The sequence below is a fragment of the Triplophysa rosa genome, linkage group LG8 (genome assembly GCF_024868665.1).
Source record: "Triplophysa rosa linkage group LG8, Trosa_1v2, whole genome shotgun sequence".
In the NCBI taxonomy this organism is placed as follows: Eukaryota; Metazoa; Chordata; class Actinopteri; order Cypriniformes; family Nemacheilidae; genus Triplophysa; species Triplophysa rosa.
Genome location: NC_079897.1, coordinates 16846741 through 16874737, shown reverse-complemented (window position 1 = coordinate 16874737; position 27997 = coordinate 16846741). Strand labels below are relative to the sequence as shown.

General features: G+C 39.1%; 2 protein-coding genes and 1 long non-coding RNA gene across 3 annotated transcripts; 1 reads left to right on the top strand and 2 right to left on the bottom strand.

Moving 5' to 3' along the window:
- Nucleotides 1–343: 343 nt before the first annotated feature.
- ccdc12 (coiled-coil domain containing 12) lies at nucleotides 344–13288 on the top strand. The gene is made up of 7 exons (XM_057340655.1): nucleotides 344–481; nucleotides 3637–3710; nucleotides 10044–10123; nucleotides 10484–10545; nucleotides 10666–10700; nucleotides 10794–10870; nucleotides 11476–13288. The coding sequence occupies exons 1-7, from the start codon at nucleotides 398–400 to the stop codon at nucleotides 11550–11552; spliced, it is 489 nt and encodes a 162-aa protein (XP_057196638.1). The 5' UTR covers nucleotides 344–397; the 3' UTR covers nucleotides 11553–13288.
- Nucleotides 11860–24348, bottom strand: si:ch211-257p13.3 (kinesin-like protein KIFC3). Its single transcript, XM_057340654.1, has 20 exons — nucleotides 24124–24348; nucleotides 23603–23782; nucleotides 23024–23120; nucleotides 22776–22939; nucleotides 22069–22327; nucleotides 18963–19135; nucleotides 18558–18623; nucleotides 18280–18417; nucleotides 17790–17987; nucleotides 17182–17355; nucleotides 16880–17027; nucleotides 16414–16544; nucleotides 16155–16266; nucleotides 15559–15740; nucleotides 14844–14948; nucleotides 14588–14718; nucleotides 14162–14282; nucleotides 13948–14077; nucleotides 13528–13757; nucleotides 11860–13443 (listed from the first exon to the last, which is right to left on the bottom strand). The coding sequence occupies exons 2-20, from the start codon at nucleotides 23699–23701 to the stop codon at nucleotides 13312–13314; spliced, it is 2790 nt and encodes a 929-aa protein (XP_057196637.1). The 5' UTR covers nucleotides 23702–23782; nucleotides 24124–24348; the 3' UTR covers nucleotides 11860–13311.
- A 559-nt stretch (nucleotides 24349–24907) lies between these two features.
- On the bottom strand, nucleotides 24908–27480 carry LOC130558140 (uncharacterized). The gene is made up of 3 exons (XR_008963398.1): nucleotides 27214–27480; nucleotides 26770–26863; nucleotides 24908–26647 (listed from the first exon to the last, which is right to left on the bottom strand). It is a non-coding gene; the product is annotated as an uncharacterized LOC130558140 (long non-coding RNA).
- Between the last annotated feature and the right edge of the window lie 517 nt (nucleotides 27481–27997).

Here is a 27997-nt window from a genome sequence, read left to right as displayed (position 1 = left end):
ATTTAATATTATTTATTTTTCAATAACTTAAACAACTATTCTGTGGTAGATATTAAAATAGTTTTTATATCTAGTTTATTTGTCCATGGTAAAAATACCATCACTTTATTAGCAGACTCATTTGTGCAGTATTAGCATTATGTGCACTTACCGTTGATATTTTTACCACATAATCTCATCATAATGAGCACCACTCTATTAGAACATACATTTATTTTACATATGTTACCTCTTAATTAGTCCATCTGTTTAAGTTATTTATAAGCTACTCGTAGTTTCTATACGTTCACGTTTCGAATGGTAGATGATTTCGGCGCTCTACTGCCAATACCCTCAACAGACCTCATAATCGACCTCAGATTCAGTGATCTGCTATGATCCATGCTTTCATCTTACAATGGAGAAGCCTGTTGGTGCTTTACAAGAGCAAGCTTTAAAAAGAAAGGAAAGATTAAAAGCGTTACGAGATCGACAGCTTCAAGTGAGTAGCCTAACAAATGTTTTTTTTCCTAAGACACAGGGAGAAAGATATAAGCTAACGGGCTAACTTGATAGTTAGCATGTTAGCAAAACACTGAAGCAGTTCACAACATTGTATGAACACGAACTCATTGAAAATATTAATTTATGTTACCGGTGCTTATATGGAGTTTTTGCATTATTAATGATCTTACCGTTTACCTACAGAAGGCTAAATTAAGTGAAGCAGATACTTTCGCTAAGGTTTATTTTGAATGCGTGTATAGGTCTGGTAATATCTACCAATATCTGGTAACACTTTACAATAAGATTTAGATTTAGATGAAATGAACGAACAATACTAATACAGCAGTTACTAATACATTATTAAAATGAAACGTTGTCACTGTTAACATTAGAGATGCACCGAATCATCGATTGCAATTGTCTTTGCCGATTCCGATTTTATTACAAGTGAAACCTGCCGATTCCGATTTTTGCCGATTCCGATTTTCTATCCACAAACTATAATTGACAGTAAACTATATAAAACCATATTAACTTTTCTTCAATACACATTTTTTTTATTTTCATTGAATAAATGATTGAACATTACAATTTCCCCAAATTTCCCTAAATGCAGTTCTCCAAGCTGCATTAAATTACAGAATCTTCTCTTTCCCAAACAACTCTTAAATTGAATAACTCTGTGACTGAAAAGAAGTACAAATAATAAAATATAACTAAACATGTCACTTAATTTTTTCATTTTTGTACTCATCTCACAAAACTCTTAAGATAACAATAAAATACTTCAACTTTATTCTCGTCTATTTCCGTTTATGGAACTAACATTGCTTTATTTCATTTTTTCTGAAATGTAAAATAAATAGTCTTTATCTTGTGTCTGTAGGATTAAAAGAAGTGGGTTGATTTTTGCTGCAACTTCAATAAAAAAGTTAAAAAATCTTATGAGTGAATTCTACTCTAAAGATGTATATATATAAGATGTATTTGCAGTTTTTTGTGTTAGTAAAGAACTCAATCAGATATATATATCACATATATTGGTTGATTTATTCATTTTTTTATATTTTGAATTTTTAAAAACAAGTAGAAGTCGTGTTGAATGTCATTTTACCTAGGTGAAATGACCACAGTTTTAACGTAAGACAAGGAATCAGGTTGAATGGAATTTACCTTTGTTTTACACAGAGTGAACGACTTCAACATGAGTTTAGCATGATGCTAATAGCATCACTGTTAGCATACATACCCCATGTAGACGGAGCAGCGAGAGATGAACTACAGTGCACCTTTTTGTCTGTACAGTACATGATGCGTGTGCACGCGCATGCAGTCAGCGGATATGAGAGATGCGCGTCAGTCAGCAGAGACTCGCGGTCCGGTGGACCCACATGCGAGTATAAACGAGCCGTGAAAGACAGGCTGTGTGCGCCACGTTTACATGTTTACTTGCGGCTTTGAGTGTACTGACGGCTGTGACGTTCTTGCCCGCATCACGAGCAACAGAAGATCGGCTTGGAATCGGTGAGACTGACCGGCCGGTCACCGGTCGGGCCGATCATACGAAAAACCGGCCGATTCCGATCTCTTGCCGGTCAATCGGTGCACCTCTAGTTAACATTAGTTAATGCACCATGAATTAACATGAATAACGTTAACTGAATTGACATGAACTAACATTAACAGGGATTAATAAATACTGAAAAACTAAAGTGTTCAATGTTAACTAATGCATTTACTACTGTTAATAAATAGCACCTTATTGTAAAGTGTAACCGTAGGTTTAATTTAGGTATGCACCGATAAATTTTGTCCGATAAAGATAACCGATAATTCTTTAACATTGGAAGTCGATAACCGATATATTGGCTGATATACAGTATCTAAATATTAATATAAAATTCCCATGGATTGAAACAAAAGGCAAAATGTGGACAACTGCTTTTATTTGAAAACATTGACTGCAGAAAACAAGGTAACCATTAGTTCTCTTTTTTTACCCTGAAAATTATGTACCAAGCCTACTTTACACTAGTTAACGATTCATTAACCTTCAAACTTTTCTGATATATTTTTTATTTAATGATAATTAATAATTATAGATGTTCTTCCAGAGCAACCCAGAAAAATGTTCTTAATAGCCACATGTCTAACAAGTCTCAAGATAGAAAGCATTCAGACAGCAGTCTGATTCAAACAATATGCTATATGTTCCTATAATTTACACATTCATAAATACTGTATCTACATACTGTACCTACATCAATAATGTTTTGCTAATAGCAGTAAGTGTATGATCACGACCGAAAGAGAGTACAGTCTTAGATTTTAACTGCGAGCAGCGTGCAGCAGCAGAAGTTTAACCAGAGGAAATTTATGATTTATCGGCTATAATATATCGGCCTAAATTTTTATTATCGGCCAATAAATGGCCATTTTTAATGTTGTTGGTATCGGTAAACAAATTTAGGCCGATATATTATAGCCGACAAATTATTATCAGATACTGATGTGGCCGATAATTTATCGTGCATCCCTAGTTTAATTCAGGTACTGCCTAAATTGTGTCTGTTTCAGTTATTGTGTACTTGGCCAAATAAATTAATCATAAATTATTTTCACTTCAGTGGATGAACAGACTAGTGCTGAAATGCATTCTATGTGAAAAAACTTAACTGAAATACTTTGCTTATAAAAGTTGTCCTTGTAGCAAAAAGCAACAAAAAATTGCACAGCCAGGACAGAGAAACGTTCATCACAGTCCATTTGAGGCACAGAAAATAATAAACTTGCCTTAATTCAAATAAATGCCTTTATGTAACCCCAATGGGCTCTATGCATGCTTTAAGTCTCCCCAACCGGAAACTGCCATAGTATTCTGATCGTGAAATGCGGAATTCACGGATGCATATAGCCCATTTTGATTTTTTCATACAATATAGACTACTGGAGATGGGGCATATCTTATATTGATCCTGAAACATTTCTTTAACCCTATTTATATTTGATTTACGATCCCTGAAGGTTGAAATTTAATAGAGCACATTGTCTCTGATTCATCTCAGTGTTTCTCAGGCTGACTTGATTAGAACTTTGGATCGTAATTTGATTTAGTCTCATTGCTCATTTTAATTGGTTATTTAACTACAGGGCCGGGCACCTGAGGATGGAGAGCCTGAAAGCAAAAGAGCCCTGGAGGAGTCTGAAGAAGAGCAGAGACACAGGTAAAACCAAAACACACACAAAATCCAAAGTCAAAACACTGCCGCATTATTCGCACTCCACAAAACTAACCAGGGTTATTTTAAGCTCCGTTTTTTTAGAGACTAAAAAGACCTAGTTGAACAGACTATATCAAAGTGCTTCTCTCTTAATTCAAGTATTGTGAGGTAAAGGTCTCTCTAACTCTCAGCTCTATTTTAAGCTCAAGTCAAGGCCTCAAGCTCTTCACTTTTTTCCATTGTTTACTTTTAGATTCGCAGAACCCTTGAGCTGTCCTGCCCGAGCTCAAGAACTGTTTGTCAATGACAGTTACAAAGGTTTTGAAACAATCGCCACCCAACATCTGTTCTGTGTTAGCTTTCAGAAATGTTTGTGGGTATTTAACTTTAGTTTCTGAAATGGAGATGATATAGGAACGGAATGTTTAAAGGTGTGTCTCCTTTAAGCATGTATAATTAAAATTGAGAGGCAGCTTGGATTGCAAACAGAGAAACCGGTAACATTGTAATACGCCACCCAAAACACGTGTTTTTACACATTCCGCACTGCTTTACCTGATGAGATAATCTGATTACAAGAAATTCATTGACAATCTTTTTAATGGAGAGGAAAGAATAAACAGTTGGATACAATACTATGAAACAATTGGTGTTTTAGTTTATATGTATAAAAAGCTGAAAAGGCCTCTGAAGAACTAATCAAAATGAAATTTGTGTTGCCTTCTTTCCTTAGCTGTGATTTTATTTTATTCACCTTGAAACATCAGGATGTTACAGTATGTGGCTTTAAGCTGTCAAAATTCTGAAGCGGCAGATAATGAATGTGTCTATTCCAGGGCTCTAGACTAAATTTTGCACTGGTTGCACTGGTGCGCCTAACTTTTTTTCTTAGGTGCACCAGCACAAAAGTTAGGCGCACCCAAATTTTCGACCACATCGCATTTAACACTGCAGTTTTACCAGTTCACTTTTTTTAAATCGCTGTCCATATAGGCAAAATTGACTTGTAAATGATTAACTAACAATCTGGTCAACGTAAAGTTCTTTATTTGAAGCACAATTCTACAAGAAAGGTAACTTACTGAAGAAGTGTTGGTGCTTAAAGTGCTTCACTGAACTGAAATTTAAAACATCTCAAGATAAATGGACCAGGGCTTGACATAACCTGGGAGGTTGATGGCTCCGTGTCAGAGCATTGCTTTTGATTTTCGGACGGATCAGGCCTTAACTTAACATTATTCATGAAAAAGTTGTCAATCGTTCTGACGGGCCTATAGGCTCCTCACCTCTCTGTCTGACTGCAGCACACGCATTTTCAAACGTACACACCAGAGGTTGCGCTAGACTTTTTTATTGTCCGTCATTTTGACTGACAGGCTCGTAAAAAATCCGTCATAATCTATTATTACCTGTCTCTATGTTGCAAGGTGGCTTTACGTGGTAATTAGTATGTTCGTGACGTCATCACGCTGTACTTGCGTCTCGGAACTTTTTGTATTTTAATACAACTGAATGCCCAATAAAGCCGTTGTTGTTTATATTCATCTATATATTTAATGTTTTAATGTTTATGTTCATATGTGATTCGATCTGGGAAAACCCAACACATGGTGCAAATTTATATATTACAGTTTTTGATACCATATTCAAGCCCTTTCCAAATCAGTTTTTATTTTGCTCATACCTTGTGTATGTAACAAAAGTTATGGCTGAGGTCGGCTGAAGCGCTAGGATTTTCAGGAACGGAATTTGGAGGAAAACGGGTTTGAAGTTAAGTGATGAAAATAAAAGCACAACAGTCCAGTATCACAAGTAAAAGTCACTTTAGAGTAGTAAAAGACTTACTCTAATAACAATTTGTAGCGAGGAAGGCGGGACGAGAGCCGTGGGGCAGGAAGGCGGGGCCGGTGGCGTGAGTGATTATGAGTATCAGCTGTACGCGCACCGGTCCCGCATGCCTCACGGGGAGCTAGGGAGCATAAGAGGACGAGCGACGGGACTGCCGACGAGAGAGGACCGGGCCCGGAAATGTTAAGTTTTATTTATGTTTGTGTGGCCGGCAGTCGACCGTGAGGCGGCTGCCGGCCTTTTACTTCCGTGTTATTGTTTGTTTATTTTTTTTACATTTAAATGAAAAACAGTCCCGTCGCTCGTCCTCTTATGCTCCCTAGCTCCCCGTGAGGCATGCGGGACCGGTGCGCGTACAGCTGATACTCATAATCACTCACGCCACCGGCCCCGCCTTCCTGCCCCACGGCTCTCGTCCCGCCTTCCTCGCTACACAATTTAATAAAAAAACCATTTCCTAGTCTTGAAGTCTATAAAAATACTGTACAAAACCGTTTGAATAAAACAAAACTAAGGAAAATGGTGCAGGGCACACTTACAAGAGCTCTGCCATTATCACTACACAAGGAAACTAGCAAACATTACGGACAACAACTAATAAGCAGTGAAGCAAGTTTTACGTTGTTTATCATGTGCATAGTGTCTGGACTTTTGATCATCCCTTGTATGTTTTGCGATCGGATAACTCCCGGTGCTGCAGATGGGGAGCTCTGTCATCTCACAAAACATTGTATAAAAAACTTTGCATGCCGTAGTTTACACAGGATTGGCGGGAAATGTGCATTGCTACTCCTTCATTCTTCATGTTATGTGGTTTACTTTGATAGTTGAACTGTCTTTCCCGCGTCCCAGCGTGACATCCGACGGGTTTTCCCAGATCGCATCACATATGTCTAGTCGGTAACAATGACATGTGAAAACACGCACGTCCCTTCACGAGCATATCACGCTCTAATGAAGGGAAACGGGGAGTTACAAATTGCCCTCATTGTAATCCGTCAAATGACGGATGGACGACCTTCAGATTTTTCCATCACTGGTAAAAAAAATCTGTCAATGACAGAGAATTTTTGTTTAACCTCTGGTACACACACGCACAGGAAAATCTGGACCACGGCCAATCAGAGGGGGGTCCGCCCTTAACTATCTCTGATTGGTTTAGACCACGATATGGGCCTAATGTGTGTCTGTTGTTGAATCACAGGGAGACTTTCAGAGTTGCGGAGACTTTTTTTCTCCCTCGAACGGCTGGTCGCACCGGTGCAATCTCAGATTTTTCTTAGTCGCACCATTGAGAAATAAGGTCGCATGTGCGACCAAATTGGTCGCACTCTAGAGCCCTGTATTCAGAAAGAAGCTTGTTTTCATGTAAAACAGACAGACGTATTTAGTCACGGCTTATGCTGAAAAGTAGTGAGCTTGACTTGTCCCCTCCATGTTTTCCCTCCAAACCCAAAACCTTCACAGCTATTTTACAAACCACTCCATATTTGTTGTTTTGTCAGCAGCAGTCAGAATTTACTGTACTACTGCTAACAATTTTCTGGTAAAAAAAGCCCAGCTGTCTCGTCCGTTGTTTGACAGGCTATGAGAAACAAGTAGGGGTGGGAAAAAAAACCGATATGGCGATTTATCGCGACATTTCAGCCCGCGAGACGTTATCGATACTCTGGCACAAAGTATCGATTTTTTTTCAAATACAAAAGATCTAAATTCATACCTACACTGTGCTTACCAGAACGGCAGTACCCACATATTTCTTGTGGTGACGCTCCCTGATTACGGATGGTCAGATGAACGGAAATTGTAATTCACAGTGGAGAAGAAATACGAGCATAATGGCGGACCAACAACAAATTAGAGATGCGCCAGCGTTTTTTAAATCAAAAGTTTGGGCGCACTTTGGATTTCGTAGTGAATGTAAATAAGTAGGCGTGGTTAACTCGGCGCTCTGCAAGTTGGGAATACTCTTTTCACATTCTTTCAGTCTGTAGTTTCGTGATTCGCTCCAGTCCGGCGTTTTCTCTCTCACCCGTAGTGCTCGTGCAGGGGTGCAGGTATCTGCGCGTGCATATTAAAAAAGCTCATTCTCATGTATTTCAGAAGTCAGATTGTTTTGTAAAGCTTTAATAGTTTTTATAAAGATGAACTTTAGGCGAGCCGAGGCGAAACTTGCGTTGAAATGTGCGATGATCCTCATAGCGTGAGCGCTTTGACGTGATGCGCCGCAAACCCCTGTTTTGGCAGACGCGTGTGGAGTCACCAGAGATTCACAGTCCAAAGACAAGCGCAAGAATAAACAAACCTAAAGACAGACGGTCGCAACACACTAAAAATGCTCATCTAATAGATCCTTTTTTCCCTTCATTTACAGATGTCGTGATGTATTTTTATAGAATTGCCAAGCGATATATCGATTATCGCAGAATCGGCGCATTGTGATATTATCGGTATCGTGAGCCCTGTATCGCGTATCGAGTCGTATCGGGATGTCACCTGCGATTCCCATCCCTAGAAACAAGAGACCTTCCACCAAAACCATCAAGACCTTTAATTCAGTTTCTTCCCTCTGCGCACTTCAAGAACACAACAGCTTTTCCCCTGAGCATCTAAGTCCCTACGAACCGGAAGATGCGATCGTTTTAACTTCCGTATTTTCACGAATTTCCGAGTGAAATGGAATTTTGAATGAGAAAAATAGTGGGCGTAGTTGACGGATGCTCCGCCCAAGCCATCTAACATACTGGACGGAAGTGCATTTTCAGATTTTAACTGAAGATTATGAGGGACATGATTTTTAAAAAGAGAATGACACACATTGACACTATTTACAATAAACACTGCAATATTTCATGAAAAAATAGGCATCGTGATTTTTAATTTCACTGGGACTTTAATCTGGTCTCTCTTTATATGATTAAATTATAAAACAGGATACAGCTCTAGCCAACTCGCCCAAACCCTCAGCCGATGAATTATTTGTAAAGCTTGAGGAGGCTAAAGCTCACTTTGAGTTTGACAAATGGCTGTTGACATTCCACAAGCGTTGGATTGTTCGGCTGCTTTACTGTAGGAGAGCCAGTGGTCTTTTATTGTTCCAGCAGGTGGTCAGGAAGTCTCTTAAGGAAAACTCACCACGAGGAACTCTTTGTTTGGGCGTCTTGTTGGAGTGTTTTTCCAATACCCTTCAATGACTGTAATATTTTAATATACTCTGCAGGGCCTTGACAGGGTTGGCTGTGAAATTCAGTAATTTTTTAGATACTGATGGCAGGCTTTGTTTTCGGTGACATGTTGTTCCCACACTGCATTACGCTTTGTTTTGAAAACCCTACACCCAAGATCCTTGAAAATGAGTGACTCATGTCACTCAGAGTTCAACAGCTAATAATAACAAATATTTTGGTCCCCGCCCGTCTAATTGCATAGGTTTGATTCCGCTCATTTAGTGACAAGATGATAAACGTGGCTATAACCCCACCCCTAAGTACAAAACGAGCACACATCTCATGGGAGGACTGTGATGAAAATGAATTATAAAGACAAATCTTCTTTATGCCCATCTTTTTTTTTCAAGCGATCCTGCAACATTGCTATAACTTGCAAAGATGTTAATAGACCTAACAGTTGAGAGTTGGCATACATGGGCTTGTTTCAGGCCCTATCAGCTGTGAGGCTGCAGTCCCCTGACACGGCCCGTTGAACAGGTGCTACATGCTAATTAGATAGCTACATAGATGAAGGGAACCTTTGTGCACATGCTGAATGATTGTTCTCTCTTGATGCCACCACAAGCCGGATTCATTGCTCGGATGACCAGCTGCTTATTGGACAGCCTGAATGTGTTTAGTTGCACTGCCACCTGCTGGTGAATCCTGTAGTTGCTTGTCCAAATGTGATTGTAATATTGGTGGTCGGAAATTTGGAACATTTTCGGAATTCTGTTTTTGCTCTGTCTAATTTTGGCCAAAAATGAAATAATTTTTGTGTTGACTGGGATCTAGTGCTGCATCGGACGCATGTGCTGGCCCGAAGTTAACTTCCAGTCTGTGTTTGGTTATAATACAACCATTTATTTTATGTGTAATTTATTTATAATTCATAGTAATATTTTATTGTATATTAATTGTATTAAATTAATTTAAAACTACTCAACGGTTATTGAGTCTTTGCGGAGGTCTACACTGGAAGTTAAGATGGTGTTGTTGCCGCTGAACCAGTTTATAGTATTTCTCACAGACTTCAATATTAATTTATTTTTTAAATGCTATGTGGAAAATATGTTATGCTTAAAAATTGTATACAGTATTTTAATGTAAAATATTGTTTCACAATTCTTCAAAAATATACTTTCCCCATCACTGTATACTGATAATAGGTTTTAAAGGTGGCAAAAAGTCAAAACTGTATATAACCGAGTAAAGAGATTACAGTCTGCAGATTATCAGATGATAAATCATTTGAACGCATGAATTAATATGTTTGCAGAGAGCTAAAGCTGAGGAATTACACCCCAGAGGATGAGGAACTGAAGGAGAGACAGGTGCCCAAAGCAAAACCTGCATCAGGTAAGAGCACTTTATAACGGCACAAGATTCATTTCTTCTCTGTGAACGCATCATACAATTTTTGTATTATTTTTGATTCTTTGTATCAACAGTCTTAAAGTTAAAATAAAATTACTGAATACACCTTGAAGGGAACAGTAATGTAATGTTTCACTAACTAATAGTTTACTTTGAGGCGTGGATGTAACATTACGTTTTTTTTACCTATGATATTGTCAAAATCCTACTGAGTGCGCCTATAAATCATATTTTGAATTTTCTGCCTGGACTTTAAATGAAAACCTTTGAGTAATTGTCATGTTGAGTGATAATGTTATAGCAGGTGATCTGGCATTTAATTCTGGATTTATATTTCTATAGTGGAGGACAAGGTCAAAGAGCAGCTGGAAGCAGCAAACCCAGAGCCTGTTATTGAGGAAGTGGTGAGTGGATTTCCCCTCAGTCCAAAGTCTCAGTTTTCAATCATGGCATATGGACAGCATGTTTGTTTACTTATTGTTTACTTAAAACTATTAAATCTCTTTCTTGATTTGTTTCCTCAGGATTTAGCCAATCTTGCCCCCAGAAAGCCAGACTGGTAGGGGCTTTACATTATTTGTTTGCTTATAATGATGGTGTACTGTATAGTTCATTAAAAGGAATCTAACTAACAGTTTTGTGTTTGAAATAGGGATCTGAAGAGGGACGTTGCCAAGAAGCTTGAGAAATTAGAGAGGCGAACACAGAAAGCCATTGCTGAACTTATACGTGAGTATGATATGACACGATACACTGACTTGGATTGGTCTTCTTAATAATGTCTTTTTTGTAACCTACTTAAACTAGAGCTGTGAAGTCAGCTTGTAATGAGCTCAGGCAGGGCTTCATGTGAGGCTAATTGCTATGCGAGTTACAAAAACCCCAGAGATCTGAAACCTCTTGATGATGTCACAAGTGGAGTTTCTGTCTCTGTGGCTGTCCCAAATGGCACCCAAAGGCCTTATGGTCTTCCTCCGAGTGCACACTTGGGTGATGTAATGTTGCATAGAAGTCCACCGTAGGGTCCACGATGCGTTTATCTCGCGCTTTGTAATTATGCACATCCAGGGCACAAAGCTTCAGCTCATGACCACAAACGTGCCATTTGGGACAAATTAACCCATTTTGACCCATTTCAGCTACATTTAAATTATTTTCTCAAGTAGCTAAAAACAGAAATGACTACTTGGTACTATGTTAAAAGGAAATTGTTATATATGCAATTAACATAATCACAAATGCTCATTTATTTGGCTGTGGGGTACTTCAGTTGGTCTAGTAAATGAAATGAAATGCATATTGTAGAACTTTACACCTGATGTATGATTTGACAGGTGAGCGGCTCAAGGGCAGCGAGGAAGAGCTGGCGGGAGCAGTCGGAGCAGTTGCCGTGGAAGAGGACTCGGAATGACCTGACAGATTGTCTAGATTTTCAGTTTCCAGATATAGCGGCAGATAACATGAGCTTACAACCAGATGTGTTTGTGTGGAATGAGAGAATGAGATACAGAAAGAATGAGAAAGGAGGTTTTGCTTTATATGGTTTGTTGTGGAGTACACAGAGAAGATTAAGTGTTTTATTTGAGGTGTGCAAGTAAACAAACCTTTTTCTAAATTGACTTTGTCTTATTCCTGCCTATCTGGCCCTTATAATGAAAGCACTCTTGAAATTCATTGGTTGAATGCTGGTAAATTGACACTCTTAATTCTCTTTATCATTTGTATATGAATTAAATGAGACATTTTATTGTCGTACACAATGAAAACAAAACATTATTTCAAGAGTATAAGGGTATTTGCCTTTAAACAGCTTCAGTTGAAAGATACTACTTGTAAATTACAATAAATCCGTTTGGATCTAAAGTTGACTACAAATCGAAAAAAGTACATATACCCCCAAACAGGAGTTTTCATTTGGGGTGAACTTGGTTTTCAAGGCAAGGTTGATCTATGTTGAATATGCATATGGTCTAAAGAACGGCTAATGGGAAACACAACTAATAGTGTATCTAGCTCAACTGGTACAACATTGCATTAGCCGTTCAAAGGTAATGGGTTTAGACCTCAAGAAATACACTGATATAAATGTGTATATTGAATGCACTGTAAGTTGTTCTAGATAAAAGCGTGTAACAAATGCATAATGTAATTTCGGAAACAAACATCTTTATGTTTAGTATTGATATGGTTATAGTGTCAGCTAGTTTTGCATTGGAAGTATGTCTTTGAGAATAAAGTGCATTCCTTACCTCCCACAAGAACATGACTGTGACATTTCAAAGACATTTAACGTCGAATGTAAGCTTATCCTAAACATAGTTAATACTTATAAGATTATCCATTGAAATATATTGATATAATCAATAATAAAAATATACATAATTTCAATTTAGTATAAAGGTGTCCTACCAAGGCCAAAACCAAGCCAAAATACTTTCCACTAAGAGGTGCTATTGCACATAATGTTGTACAGTACTTTACATTCGTCATCAACTTCTGTAGATGTTTTCATCCAAATGTTCCTCCAAGGATCACGTTCAGTCAATCTCCACCTGTTAGTACCTCGCCATCAAAAACATTCCTTTAAAGCTTGCAAATGTTGGTCTTGTATAAATAAATCTCCATGTTATTGTTATAAACAATAGATATGGTAGTCCACAATGACCACACGCAAACAATTAAAACTCATTTGGCCAGTAGTTCCTAGACTGCATTTATATTCTACCAATAATTTCACTTATTTTGACTAAATAACAGTAGACGCAAGCATTACACGTTATGAAAAATGATACAGTGGTGTGTTTTTGCGAAGTTCACTAACATTTCCACACAAATCTTCCCTGGAGATTATTTTCTGTGATTGCTACGGTATAAATTTACAGTGAGGAAGAGCTTATCTGGATACGCCTGATGCCAGGTGAGATTTTAACATGCACGTCAGCTGGTGGAGACAACCCATTGCCGTGTAACAGAAAGTTGGAACTCGAGTGATCCCATATTTGTTCTCATCGCTGTAATGGGGCATCATTGAAGCTTCCAGAATTGTAGCCCTTGAATAGGATTGGATGCCTCGGGCTGGAGCTGAAGACTAAAAAGCTTGTTCAGCTACAGTTGAGTTGGGATTTCATGTCTTGTGGTTACTGGAGGGAAGGTGGGTTTGATGTCAAGCATTAACTTTTGGTTTCGTTATGTCCTCCTGTCTCAATTTTTCGTGCAGCAGGACCAAGTTCCACCTTGCAGACCCGCTGGGCAAACTTCAGCGAGCACAGGGTCTCTCCCACGTTACTCTCTAGAGAAGAAACCTGAAGCACGCACAGCAAAGATATAAATAATTATTGGATATTGTTGTTGTAAATATTGTAATAATGCTCGGTAAAATCTGATACCTGCACAACCATGGCGGTTTTGTTGCCTTTTCCCAGCGAGTCCTGCAGTAGGTAGGTGAGTCGGGAGTTCCTGAAGGGTATGTGAGTCTGGTGGGCCTTTAGAGCCTGGATCACATCTCCTAAAGCTAACAGTGAGCGGTTAATATTCTGGGCTTCCTTTAGTCTCTCACCCTCTGCTCCTGACTTCCATACTCTTTCTGAACCAGCCAGATCCACAAGATTCAACTTTCCTGCAAACGTAAAGTCAGGATAAGGGTCCCAAGGAATTCTTGTTTTTTTTTTCTGTGAAACTTTGTATATTTCCTGCGTTTTTGCTACCTCAATGGAGTTTCTAAGATGCTATCTGCAAAGATTTTTTAAAGGAGGCCGAAGTAGTTCATAACACTTGCATTGACTAAATTGGGAAATATTAGGACTAACCGGTGGTTTTGGCTCCGCTAGCGAGGTCCGTCCCCAGCACAGTAACAGTGAGCAAGGCATGTGAACGAGAGCTATGCTGGTTCATCTGCGTCCCGAATGTAATCCTGTTCTTTCGAGCTATGGCTAAAATCTAAAATAAAAATAAAATAACTATTTTTGGAGAGATTGTTGTACAGTCAGTGGCCATCTTGACAGATGACATCACGGGACTCACTTTCTTGATATGTTGGAAGCCTTTGACCTCCATGACCCTGAGGCCTGGCACATGTAGCTGACCTGTCCCATCTGGGTTGATCTTGATGTCAAGCTTCTCTCCATCTTTACTGAGCAGATCTCTAAAAAATGACATTCAAAAGGTGATAATTTAAGAAAATGAGTAACATAGATGTTCCTTCGGTTGCGATTTTGGATTGTTTTCTGTTGTCTGATTGGCTGGTTTGATCTGGTCTTCCAGTTTGGCTAGGCTAATTTTTTAGCTGGTTTTAGATGGGCTCTGGACACTTTTCTTAGCTGGTCAGGCTAGGAGACCATCTTAAACCACCTTAAAATTCTCTTTAGCAGGTGAGTTTGTTTAACATCGTTAAAGGCCTTTAGATCTATAAATGACATCACTCATTTATTTCATAAGGAGATACAATACCTCAGGACCTCGTTGTAAATTTCCACCGAACTGACACTGACAGTGTATGTCCACATGTCTTTTCTTTCCTCGATCTCATTGAACAGATGTTTCAGGGCTCGCTGGTTAATGCCGGGGTTCTCGACAGTACCCTGAGCAGACATAGAAGGTTAGCGAACCTTTACAGTCGTCTTGAATCATTAATGGAGACAGATCATCTGGGTCAAACTGTGAAATCGGAACCCATGACCGCAGTCTTTACAGGAACATACGTCACCTCCATAGTGTAGGTCTTGCCTGATCCTGTCTGGCCATAAGCAAAGATGCAGACGTGATATCCATCTATACAGGATGTGATGAGCGGATCAATTTCCTGGAACACCTGAGAGATAGAGCCAGAATCGTGATCAAATGTATGTATTAAAAACAGTATTTATAGGTTTTGCATGTTAAAGCTACAGTTTGTAAAAACCACCGCTAGAGGGCGCACGATCAAAACAACAACATAGCTGTAGCTTGATGACGCTGTGAATGAGCGTGGAATGATGGGATCTGTTGTCTTCAACTCCACCGCTGATGGCCATCAATCAGACGGGAACGAGAAATCATGTTAGCGGATGAGGTAAAGTTTTATAAATGTTGCGAATAATTGTGGTCCATAAATGAGTGACTGCTCGAAACAAGCTAGTGGCTTGCTAGACGCTAGACACTACTTCCATATTTGTCTACGACACTGTTGTCATGCGGTTTCAACGTCAGTAAAGGTGGTAACAAAGGGTAACGCGGATATGACGCCATTGACAGGCGACTGCAGCCCCGTGTCACTGTTTAGAATGGCGATTTTCTCACAATTTACAAGCAGTTGGAAACATTTGAGATATTGTAAGTAATCAGCTGAACAAAATGTATAACACTAGCTTAGTGGTTTTATGGATATTTTACTGCAAAATTGTTACAAACTGCACCTTTAATATGACTTCTAGTCTGCTTACCTCTTCTTGAGTGGCCTGAGGGTGAAACACTTTATCCAGCTCAAAGATTTTGGGTTTGCCTTTGCTTGAAACAGTGAGTGCAGATTCATTATGGGGGTCTGTGGTCACAACTACTGCTTGGCCTTCCTCGTGTTGATCTTCCTTCAGCACCGGCTTTACACGGCACAGGACACGGATATTACCTGATCATTAGAAAAGGAAAGACTGTAACCACAAGTGGGGGTGTTAAAATGTTTAAAGTCCGAATAAAATGGAAGTTACGACAGTGTTTTCTTCTGAGCATCTGGATTGAAAAAAATGCATGGTGGGGCTTCACTTTGACCTTTGGAAATTGACTGAATTGTTGGAGGTTGGAAGCCTGGCCATTAGACAGTAAATATAGGCCCTCAGGCCGAGACATATGTCATGCAGAGAAGAGGTGTTTGTTTGATGGGGGAGTTTTTGATTTTGATCAATATTATTAGGGGACATAATTAAAAAAGTCATGACACACACAAATAAATCATTTATAATCAACACAATATATCATTAAAAATAAGAATTGTCGATTAGACAATGGTGACTAGAAATTGTTGCATAGTGCTTGGTTTACCCACCTTTAAGTTCAACCAGCTGCTCGTGGTACTTCCTGCGGAGCGCTACCTCTTTCCTGTACTTTTCTAGAAGGTCTTTATTGGCCTCTGACATCTCACTTATAGCTGCCGTGATCTAGAGACACAAAACAATTCAGACATGAAGCAAATCTTGAATAAATGATCTTACATGGGCTAAATTACTAAAAAAAAAAAACCCTCAAAACTCTGCTCAAGATCTTAATTTTAGTACAAAATTATTCGTGCAGTAGTAAATATTTACCTGTTTCTTGGCTTCTTTGATAGCTGACCCATAGAAGTCGGAAAAATTGCGGACTTGACTGCGCAGACTGGCATAGTCGGTCTTCATTGAGCGTAAGGTAGGAGGAAGAGCACTTAAACGCTTCTGTAGAGCTGCCAGTTACACAGACAAACATTTATTAAGCTAAACTTTCTTTACTGAGTTAAACCACAATATCAGATACAAGACTTGAACAGTACTTGCCAAACTAACTAAAACTAATCTCTCGACAGACATGATACTCTTAAAAATAAAGATAAAGGCAATAAGGCTTTCTCACATGCCAAGCCATAGAAGAACCATTTATGGTCCCCCAAAGGAACGTTTAGTCAAAGGTTTCTTAAAAACATTTCGTTACAGTCTATTAACCTTTTATCAATGTTCCTCATCGAACCAAACAGCCTGACAAAGAAGCTTTTAGAAACCTTTATTTTTTTTATAAACTTACTTGTAAACTGGTCCTGTAGACTCTGGAGATGTTCCTCAGAGCAGTTAGCTGCGGCTTTCACAGCCTCCTCTTTCTTTTCTTCCAGATGCACAATCTCCTTCAGCAGCTCCTGCCTGAGGGTACCAATCTCCCTCTCATACGCTGCAATCTGTGAAGCCATTCATGTTTAGAAGAGCTGAGGTTTCGAGTTTCTGATATTGTATAATTCTTGTTTTTTTCATGTGAACTATTAGAGGCAAGAGAGTTCTGCAGTTATACTGTATGTACGGTAATGCAAATAGAGGGATCAAGTTTTAAGTGACCTTGTGTTGCAAATTGCAGCTGACGTCATCTGAGCGTCTGATGTTCTCCTCCAGCTGTCGGCATCTTTCTCTATGATCGCTCAACTTCTCAGACAGCTGTTCATTCTGGTGTCTGGCTTCAGCTAGTTGTCGTAGAGTTGAAGGTGATTCCACCTCCACAGTTTGAGTCACATACTACATAAAAGAGCAAGATTACTTTCAAATATACCTTTAGTTCATATCAATTGTCTCTGCATTTCACTTAAAAAATAGACCCTTTCAAAAGAATTTTTTCTTTTTCCTACAAAACTTCTGTACAATATTTGCAGTTTCAATCCTAAACTGTGCGTGATCAATATACACGAAGGTGTAACATTGACTTCCAATTTGTTGTGACTAAATGAAATTGCTTGACAAGCATTTTTTTTCTGGGTTGGCATTTTTCCGTCAAAAAAGAAAATGCAGATTTATTTATCCAACAAAAAGGAATTAGAATTTCATCACTCATCATCATCCTAAATGTTTAAATATGCAACTTTTAGGAGTAGACCATATAAAGACGTCCTCAAAGCTAACAAGCCAGACTTAAAAAGTAAACAAAAACAGTCCGTTTTTTCTACCGCTCTTACTTTAACCACAGGGGCTTTGTTGCGTTCTTTGTCAAGCTCCAGCTGTAGCTGTCTGACGCTGTCCTCTCGTCTCTTCAGCTCCTCGGCTCTCGTCCACTCGTTCTGTTCCCTCTGATGCTCCACACGAGACAGCTGCTCCGCCCGCTGCTGCAGACAGCTCTCCAGCTGCAGAACACGACTGCGCAGGTTCTCATTTTCCTGCAGGGAACATGAGTGTGAACACAATATGTGTGGGACACAGGGGAGAGACAATGAAAAGGTTACAAAGGAAAAGCATGAATTTAATCTGCCACAAGTAAATGATGTCATAGATCTAATCAACATTACATTTGGCATTGTTTTAAAGCAGGGTTACAGCAAATGTTTTAGTATATAAAAACTTTGCACAAATATTTTTTGAAAAATCCCCCAGTGATACTGAGCAAACAAACAGGAACTATATAATGTCAACATTTACAATATTATCATTGCATTCAGTTTTTGGTCTCACCTTTATGAGCACAGTACTGGACTGGGATGGGATGACTGACAGCTGCTGTAGGAGACCCTGTGTCACCGTAAGACTGTGTTTCAAACTCTCATTCTCTGCTGATAAGCACAGCACTCGCTTTTCTGAGTCTGTTACTCCCTAGGGAAATACACACACAAATAAAATAGGACAACCCAGATATGCTGTTTGTCAAAAATAGTTTTGAGACCGTGTAGCCTGGTTTTACTGTTTCACAGTCTGCCAGATTTCAAATGCACTGGATTATTCCAATAGCTCACCGATGTCACTCTGAGTTTGGATAGCTCCTCCTCTCTTTCCTCAATGCAGCTCTTCAGCTCATCAATCTACACGGAGAAAATCAATCAATGTTATCAGCTGAGCAAGCCTGGAAAAATATATGAGCTAACAGAAACTCAATGAAATGATTGAGGAGATGGAAAGGTAGCTGAGTGGATGAAATGAGGAAACTGAGATGTTACAGCTCAAAGGTAAAACATGACTGGGCTGTGTGGGATTTAATAGCTGATTTCGGATACCCAGGAGAACCCCTTTTGGATCACTGGAAGGGTATCGAGAAAATATATGAAGACCTGCTGCTAATGCAAGACTTAATTGTAAATGGCTAAATGATTACATGAATAAATGAGGAAGGTTGATGAATGAATAGAATCAGTGATTCCAACCTGCTGTTGGAAGGCCTGTACTTTAGTGTGGCGATCTCGTTCTCTCTGCTCAAACTGGGAATGAAGCGATCGTAGTTCTCCTCTGAGCTGACTCTTCTCTCCCTGAAGACCGCACAGAGACTGAACCAATTTATGCAAACCTGCCGGTGACCCGGAAGGGATCACACATTCACCTGCACACACATAAACAACCCCAAACATAAGAGGTGGATTTTCTTTGTATAATAATGTTAATTTAATACATGTACTAACTACATTACATAATCCTTAAAGTCACCATGCAATGAAAACTGAAAATGTGATTTTTGATGGAATATTGCAGTGTTTATTATAAATGATGTATACGTGAAGATCTTTTTTTTCATGTTTCGGCCCTACTTTTTTGTGTTACATTAAGATATACGGTACGCCACATTACCAAAGAGAAAAACTACTCAACTTCCGTTCAGTATAGCTCAACTACCATTCAAAAGTTTATGGTCACTTGACTGAAATGTTTATCATGATCCTACTAATCTTAATCTAAAGGTGTATGCCTAAATCTAACAGAAGTATAATTGTGCCAACATATGAATTTCTTTCATAGATGACTAAAATTGGTATTAAAAATGTTTTTGAAATGCATGACTTTGACTAAATAATGAAGAAAAAGCAGCCAATAACAGCTCAGAATAGAAGTGAACCCATCTATTCCGGGTGAAGAAATTGGCAAGAGTACATTTTACAAATTCTAGACAAAGGGTGACTATACTGAAACGCAAAAATGTGTGAAAACGTCTACAGTATGTTTGTTTATATCTGCTTTTCTGGCCTCCAAGAGTCCATAGACCCTGGTTAAAACTCTGGATCTACTGTAAAACATTAGGAATTGTGCATTTAGTCCATTTTACCTCCTTCCGGGGGAAGTTTCCCTAGGGCTTAAGCCTGTCTCAGACTGTTTGAGCTGTCTTAACTGAAAAATGTACAAATGTTATTTGTAAGGCATGTTTGTAAAGATTACCTAAATGCCCTGATTTAACTGGCTTAATTTAAACACTGTCTGGGAAACCGCCTCTTGTGTTTTATACAAATTACACCAAGTTAAGAACCCCATAGTTCTAGTGATTTAACTGTAACATCTAGCGGCTTGAGGATCTCAGAGCCAGAGTCTGAGAACTCCAAGACTCAACAACAAAGCAACGTGCCTGGCACTATAAATGCTCTGCAACATTTCATTTAGCTTCCTGACATCCATTAATATGGCAAGTCAGAACTGCTGTGTTTTCTAGTGCTGAACAGTAATTACAGAGTCAGGCGGCGTCAGATCTGCACTGTCAGTCTCTCTGGGGGCCGCAGGAGGAAAGAAGTGAATTGAAACTCACGAGGACGCAGCCATAAACGTGATGTGGAAGAAACGTGAAAAACACATAAGCTAATAATCAGAAATAGAAATACGTATCTAACTACGAAGATGTGGCAGCTGTGTAATAATTTAGTGTCATTAGAGCAGTCAAAAGTATATTATCGACTTTATAAATATAAATTTAGCAGTGGTGCACGTGGAGTTCAACGGTGCTGCGTTAAGTTGTAAGTGCACTTGCTTTTGTAAGAGAAGTAGCTCTCACAGAGATGTTTTATTCATCTCTGTTACCCAGAAATAGACACAAGCAAAGTGCTATAGACATGTGCCAACCAGGCAAATGGATATTTTTACTAAATGGCTAACATGTAGCAACCCACACATATCTGAACAGCATGAGTAATATCTGTGTTAAAGATAACTGATGTGGGCGTCGTGACCATTAAACACCCCAGGATTAAATATAGCTCACTAATTCCTCTTGGCAAGAAGAACCATGTGTATCCTATAAGTGTACACCTGACACTGATGTAGACATGCTCGACGCGTGCCGCTGGTATCTGTTGCACATGCATATTTAGGTAAGAGCGAGTAGATCTGGTCGATAGATGACCCGCAGGAACATTTCACAGGGGAACATCTGGTGATGTGTGATGAGAAACAGACAGGTGGTGAGACCAGATGCCCTCCAGCTCTGAGGTCACTGCCAGCTGCAGTTGCTCAAACCGTCTGGTTGCTATTCTGGGCACTTTGTTCCACTATCCTCATTTAATTAAGGTGAAAAGTTTAGCTGTCCACATGATGTACCCGTGAGCTCATCCCTTCAACGTCAAACTACAAGATTTGTAACACAACAAAACATGTGCATGACCTAGTACAGTATCTGCCAACAACAAGTTCTGTACTGTGCAAATAAATACTGAAACTTTGATGTTAAAATCACAAGACACGTAAAGCAGTTTTGCTAATAATATTATTTTAAGGTCTCCCTTTAGGTGATATTTTCATCCTTTAAAACGCATCATTTAAAGGTCCAGTGTACGAAATTTAGCGGCATCTAGTGGAGAGATTGCAAATTGCAACCAACGGCTCACACCACCCCTCCCTTTCGAAGTACTACGGAGGCTGACACAGGTTTTCGCATCTTTCCCGAAGGAAATCACGCATTTACGAAACACGCTCTGTAGAGCAGTTTGGCTGTTTGAAAGTGACCTATTTGTCAGATATGGTGACCCATACTCGAAATGTGACCTCTGCATTTAACCCATCCAGAGAATAGTGAACACACGTACACCCGGAGCAGTGGGCAGCTATCACTGCAGCGCCCGGGAAGCAAGTAGGGGTAAGGTGCCTTGCTCAAGGGCACCTCAGTCGTTACCCGCCGGCCCTGAGAATCGAACCGGCAACCTTCTGGTCACGAGTCCGACTCTCTCTTAGGCCACGACTGCCCACAAAGGGCAGTTTAGGGTTTAGGGATACTGTAGAAACAACATGGTGAATTCCAATGAAATATATAATTCTAAGGCAATAAAAACATAATGCTTCATTATGTAAGGTCTTAATACACCTCTGAACACATAGTTATGTATATTATATTGCATTGCTGTTAATAGATCCTCCAAAAAATACACACAGCACCTTTACATAAACATGCAAACAAGATTCAACAGGATGAACTTTTTCAAAGTGCAGGACATATTCAGACCAAACCTTGCCAGTAGGGAGAATGTAAAATAAAATAAAAAACTTCAGGTCAGCATATCTCACCTTCATTTTCAGGTGATGGACTGGTGGTCTGTTGCTGGGCGATCACTTCCTCCAGGCTGTTAATGACACTGTTCTTGTCTCTGAGCCGCTGGCGGTAGGTGGCACGCAGAGCCTTCATCTTTCTGCGGTGCTGGGTGCGATGTCTGCGCAGCTGCAGACGGTACTGATCGGCCTGCTGCTGAAGCTGTTGCAGGTGGGAATATTGCTCCAGGAAACTCAGCAGGTGTGACATCACCGACAGCAGTGGAGAATCGGTCACCTACATCACACACACAGATACTTGTAACAGATACTTGTGCACAAAATGACACCTAAAGTGATAGTTCACCCAAAAATGAAAAAGCATTTATTCACTCGTGTCAGTCCAAACCTGTATGACTTTCTTTCCTCTGCAGAACACAAAAGAAGATATTTTGAAGAATGTTGTTTACCAAACAACACTGGACCATATTGACTTTCAATGTATGGACACAAACCACCAATACATTTTTCAAAGGAGAAATGATGAATTGGTGAATCCATGAGAACGGTGTAATTACCATTTATTTTTGTCCAAGTAGATCTTTTTACAACATAATGGGATGAATTATGTCTTGTATTATATCTAATACTAAGGGTTTGTGATTTGTTGACATCACTGTTCATGAAATGTTAAAACATAACTTGTTACTCAACATGAACATAATCAGATTAAAATGATTCTTCACCTTTTCACTTGGTCCTGTTTGAGCAGTAGAGGTTCTTCTCTTTTCCGTCTCATGCTTGAAAGACAGGAAAGCTGTTAATGGTGTTTTGGCAGGTCTCCCATGATCTTCATCAAAATCATCATCTTCATCACTGAGAGACATTCCATCACTATCGCTGCTGCTGCCTGCAATTCATCGCACGGTGATGATGACACTCGTGAGCATTCAAAGCATCATGACACGCACTGTTATTATGGAAACATTCTTACTTGAATCACTCAGTCTTGCACATCCTCTTTTTCCCAACCTGGGGGTGTGGCTACCCTTCCCCCTGCTCACTGTTTCCATGGAAACATGGCCAGGCTCCTGTTAGTTACGGGAGGAAAGAGATGCGATTATTGGAGGATGCACAGTTCAGAGGTATGTGCAAACAGTCACCTTGCGTCTAGTTTCTAAATATATACTGACATTCATGCATATTGAAATAAAAAGTGTTGCTTTGTTATAATAATTGGTTAAGTAATAAAAAATGGATTACATTTTAAGTATAACATTGTTCAGAAATTCAATTGGCAGAGAATAGGTTCAAGGTCATGGGTTCGAGCGTCAGGGAACACAGATCACAAAACTGTATAGATTAAATGCAAAGTGGACTTAATTCACTTTGGATAAAAGCATCCGCCAAATGTGTAAAATTTAAATATGGCTCCGATTTTTCCTTGACCTATACCACATGTACCAAAGCTTGTTTGAACACATGCAGTTATGTGCCGATTACATGTTATGTGACAAAACAATAGAAAGTGAATATATTTGCATGTCTGTGTGTGCATTGCGTCCAGACGTACCTCTGGAGACGCTCCGCAGGCCCCCTCCAGTTCTGCCTCCTCATCCTTTTTGAAGACAGTGTAGAAGATGTACACCAGGAGAGAATAAAAGGCATACATCTTTCCTGAGATGCGGATTTTACAGTAACAGATCCAGAAATAAACGCTTTGGCTTTACAGCATGCCTCCGCTCTTCTCTCACTGCAACACAAACAGACAAATGTTAACAAACCGCTGCCCCAGAGGAAAATCCACCACATCTCCTAAACAACAATGGGCACGATCTTATTTGAAATGTTCTTATTGTTGTCAAGCTCCACAAAATAATTCCTGTAGATCATTAACAATGCAGAGATCATGGGTTTGATTCCCTAACAATGCATTACCTAAAAAACGCATACCTTGAATACAATGTGTTTGGATAAGCATCTGCCAAATGCATAAATGTAAAAGAATGATGTTGTTTCCTCTACTGAAGTAGGTTATGAATTCATATACTGCAGTATCCAAATCCATGATCACCCCAGTCTGTAGTGTCTTACCATCTGCTGAGGTTGATCTTCCAGGGCTGCGGTCATTGCATCCTTTCCTCATTCCGCAGCTTTTCACCAAAGCACTACATTGTGATGCCGTACGAGTGCTTCTGGAGTGTCAGGTCTATGGATGGCGACACATCTGCCTACCTACTATTCTTGGTATCCCTCACTCTGTTTCCCCTCCTTTTTCACCTCCTCTCTCAATATCCATCTCCCTCCTCCCCCTTCCTCTCTCTCCTCACCACAGTCTTTGAGCATGCTCAGTGAGTGCAGACGTACCGTGCACTGCAGTGGCCGAGGGAAGCTAATGAAGATTGATGATAGAGGGGGAAACACACCAGGATGTCAGTTCAGATCGACAAGTCAAAAAAAAGGGATGTCATAGTGGTATATTCAAAGTGACAAGCATATAGAACAGGTTTCTATGTTGATGATTTAGACAAAGAATCCTCCATCTCAGCAAAAGTGTGTGTAAAGGAATAGTTCACCCGAAAAAGAAAATTCTGTCATCATTAATTCAGCCTCGTGTCATTCAAATACGGTATATGACTCATTCTGATGTGGAACACAAAAGACGATATTTAGAGAAATGTCCATAAAATTGAAGTCAATGAAATTTGACCAACATTCTTTAACGTATATCTTCTTTTGTGTTTAGCAGAAGTAAGAAAGTCATACATGTTTAGAATGACGTGAGTAAATGATTTTCATTTAACATTTTAAAGCACATAGTAAAGAAATAATTTAAACTTTATTTTAAGTCACAAAAACGTAGCACCATGATGTTCTGAGAAGGATTTATTGTGTTGCTACATATCATACTGTTCATATTTACATGGAGGACAAATAGAAAACCACATGCCATATGCTCAGACCATGCTGACCGTTAAAGGAGCAGTTCACTTAAAAATTGAACATTTTACTCAGCCCATGTCATGGTATATGACTCATTTTTCATCTGAACTGAACACAAATATCACTTTATGCTTATAGCTAAATAAGTTCAAAATACATATATAGTTTTCTCTCACACACCTAACATTTCTCTTCAGAAGTCATTTCTGAACTAACTGGAGTCATATAACCTTTATAATGGATGGATGTTCTTTTTCGGTCTTCAACATTTTGGGATCTCCATATGTACAGAAAGTGACAGATATTTTTTCAGCCAAGTCGAAGTCCTTTAGATCTGGGATGGTATGAAGGTGAGTAAATCGTGAGACAGTTTTCATTTTTGGACCAACTCTATATAGTTTATAGCTAATTTTATATGGATGAACAGATGCAGAACACGTACAAAATTATTAGTTATACAATCAAAATTCCTTCTCAGAAGCAGTTTATTTTCAGTGATTTGTATAAAAAATATATTAAGCTTTAAATGTTATTTGACATGATAGGCTTACGGTATTTTCCGAAGCTGCTAATTCATGAGAAAAAGTCAGATTAATTGTTAATGTTTGTTGGACTTCCATACAGTGACACACTTCTGCATATGTTCTCTGGACAGAAGACAATGCTTTGTATGTTTAGACCCATAGAGTCTCATTCTTTCTTCATAAAGAACCCATTGTTGGTGATGCATATTTTTTTCATCGCACTAGGATTTTACAAGGCCTCAATGTAATTGTATGGAACAGCTTTGTTATACATCCTATATAACCAACCTCATATAATTACAGTTGTTAATCTCCAGTTTCAATACATTGTACACCAGGGACATTTAATATGGTCCTGAAGTGCCGCTGTCCTGCACGGTTTACGTCCAACTGTTATTCAAACTCACTCAAGTATCCTGACAATCTTGATTACATGTATGGGTTATATTCCACAACTTAAATTAGATAAGTCATTATATAAGCTTAAATAAGCAAACAGTATGTATAAGTGCTACTGCTAACAGCCTGAGATGAAAGAAGTAGCAGTTTGTGGTACTTTGTTATCTATAAAAATACATCTGATGTTTTCCATAAGTTCACACCCCTATAAAAACTGACCAGGTTCAGTCCCAACCTTTTAAATCCAAAAGGAATTTATTAAGCGCCTTCCTGGTGGTCCAGCAACCTAATGCCATGATGACTTTAAGGGCCCAGCCGAGGAGTCCTACTGTGACCTCAGGAGATATAAGAGAACCCAAAGAGCCCATTCGGCTCCTCTGAGACACGAATAAAGACAGACTGAGGGCTATAATGCCCACTGCCCCTGCTGCATTTTCAGCAAACGCACACACTGTGAGCGAACAGGACAGGGAGGAAAAGGCCAGGCAGCATGACATAAACATCAACCCGTCTGGTGACAGCCAATTAGAGAGCATTAGGAGAAGGGTGGAGCCAATCAGGAGGATCCGGGCAGTGAAGTGGTCCTCACTGAGCCACAGGAAGTCAAAAGTAGACAGTGCCGGTCCAAGTGTTTCACCTGCCCATTCTAAATCCTTCTGGAGTGATATGATTGGTTGGCTAGTGGGAGAAAGGACTGAGAGGAAAGAGGAGCAGCCAATCAGGAGGAAGCCCAGCGCTGATGCTCTGTGGTCCTGTGGACAGAGGAAGATGTGACCCGGTTTCTTAATTTACATCAAAGAGAGTTTAAAAGAGCAAGTTAATGGCATCTACACACATACATTTATTGCATTTAAGGATATTTATGTCAATTTACCTTGAATAGGTGATGAGCAGCATGCAATGCTGACACAGACAAAACAATATTTGTAATAGCTGGAATTAATGCTTTTATAAAATCCATCAGGGCCCTACAAACACATAAAACACAAAACACCGTTAAAATTGTGTGCTGCATTACAAACACAAAAAATATAACGTTAAAACACAAAAATAAATGAAAAATAACGAAGTAAGAATTCTGGAAGATTTACAACAGTAATAATAAGCTAACGTTAACTGATAATATTTTTTACATCACTAAACGGTAATTGTTTGTTTGACACTGCGACAATGCATCTACCATGCGAAAATGCAGCATGCACCGCGTAGTTTACACTGTGACGACAAGTACTGTACACTTACTAGATCACGCAGTTATTACCAATGTCTAAAAAATGTGAAATAAAACGTACTAAAACTGAAAAAAATCACACCCTACCTCACCAAGAAAACCTTTCATTTCCCACCGTGCAACCGCAGAGACATCGTGGAAATTGCTAAAAAGTTAAGCTGTTAAACTGAGACTGGCTATTAAACAAAGTCGTTGTCGTTGTCTTCTCTTTCACAACAAAAAAGAGAGATCGCGGAGAGCATGTGGTCAGTGTTTACCAACACACACCGAGCAGGAAGTGTGTGTCTGTGTAGTGTTTTACTTGATTTTGTGTTGCCCCCTAGTGTATAACAGCGTCACAACACCCGTATTCACACTGCAGATGAGAAGATGCTATTGGATGAGCAACCAGTTAAATCTGTTCAATTCTCTCAAGCATAAAACTCACAAACTGTTACAGAATATAAACATATATTTTATGAAAAACCTCTGTCAGATAAGCAGGAACTAGGTTGCTGTTATGACACGTATATAATCCTTGTGTCTTATATTTTTCTACGTTTACGAATTCATATTTAAAACCATTTCATCACATTATTTTATAGTTTGTGTACTATATATATTCAGTGATTCCTTTGCATGTAAGGAAACATTAGTGTAGCAAACTTTGAATCAACATTATCAGCATTTTTAAAAACTGAATTGTAGATTAATTTAGGACTTTCTTTCTTTTTATTTTTTTAATAAGAAACACATACAATAGCATACAATATAAAACAAAACCTCATATAACAAGTATACCATAGCATAGTATATGTATACCTGTACCTGTACAATATAGTAAACTCCAGAAAAATGCATTAGTAGTTTTAAATCTTAATATAGACATACA

Excerpts from the sequence above, each read along its gene's own strand:
- ccdc12 (XM_057340655.1), top strand. The coding sequence starts at position 398 with ATGGAGAAGCCTGTTGGTGCTTTACAAGAGCAAGCTTTAAAAAGAAAG. Across the intron at positions 482-3,636 it reads TACGAGATCGACAGCTTCAA|GGCCGGGCACCTGAGGATGG; the intron begins GTGAGTAGCCTA and ends ATTTAACTACAG. Across the intron at positions 10,546-10,665 it reads AGCCTGTTATTGAGGAAGTG|GATTTAGCCAATCTTGCCCC; the intron begins GTGAGTGGATTT and ends TTGTTTCCTCAG.
- si:ch211-257p13.3 (XM_057340654.1), bottom strand. The coding sequence starts at position 23,701 with ATGTATGCCTTTTATTCTCTCCTGGTGTACATCTTCTACACTGTCTTC. Across the intron at positions 17,028-17,181 it reads GCTGCAATTTGCAACACAAG|ATTGCAGCGTATGAGAGGGA; the intron begins GTCACTTAAAAC and ends ATGGCTTCACAG. Across the intron at positions 16,545-16,879 it reads TCTACAGGACCAGTTTACAA|CTCTACAGAAGCGTTTAAGT; the intron begins GTAAGTTTATAA and ends TGTAACTGGCAG.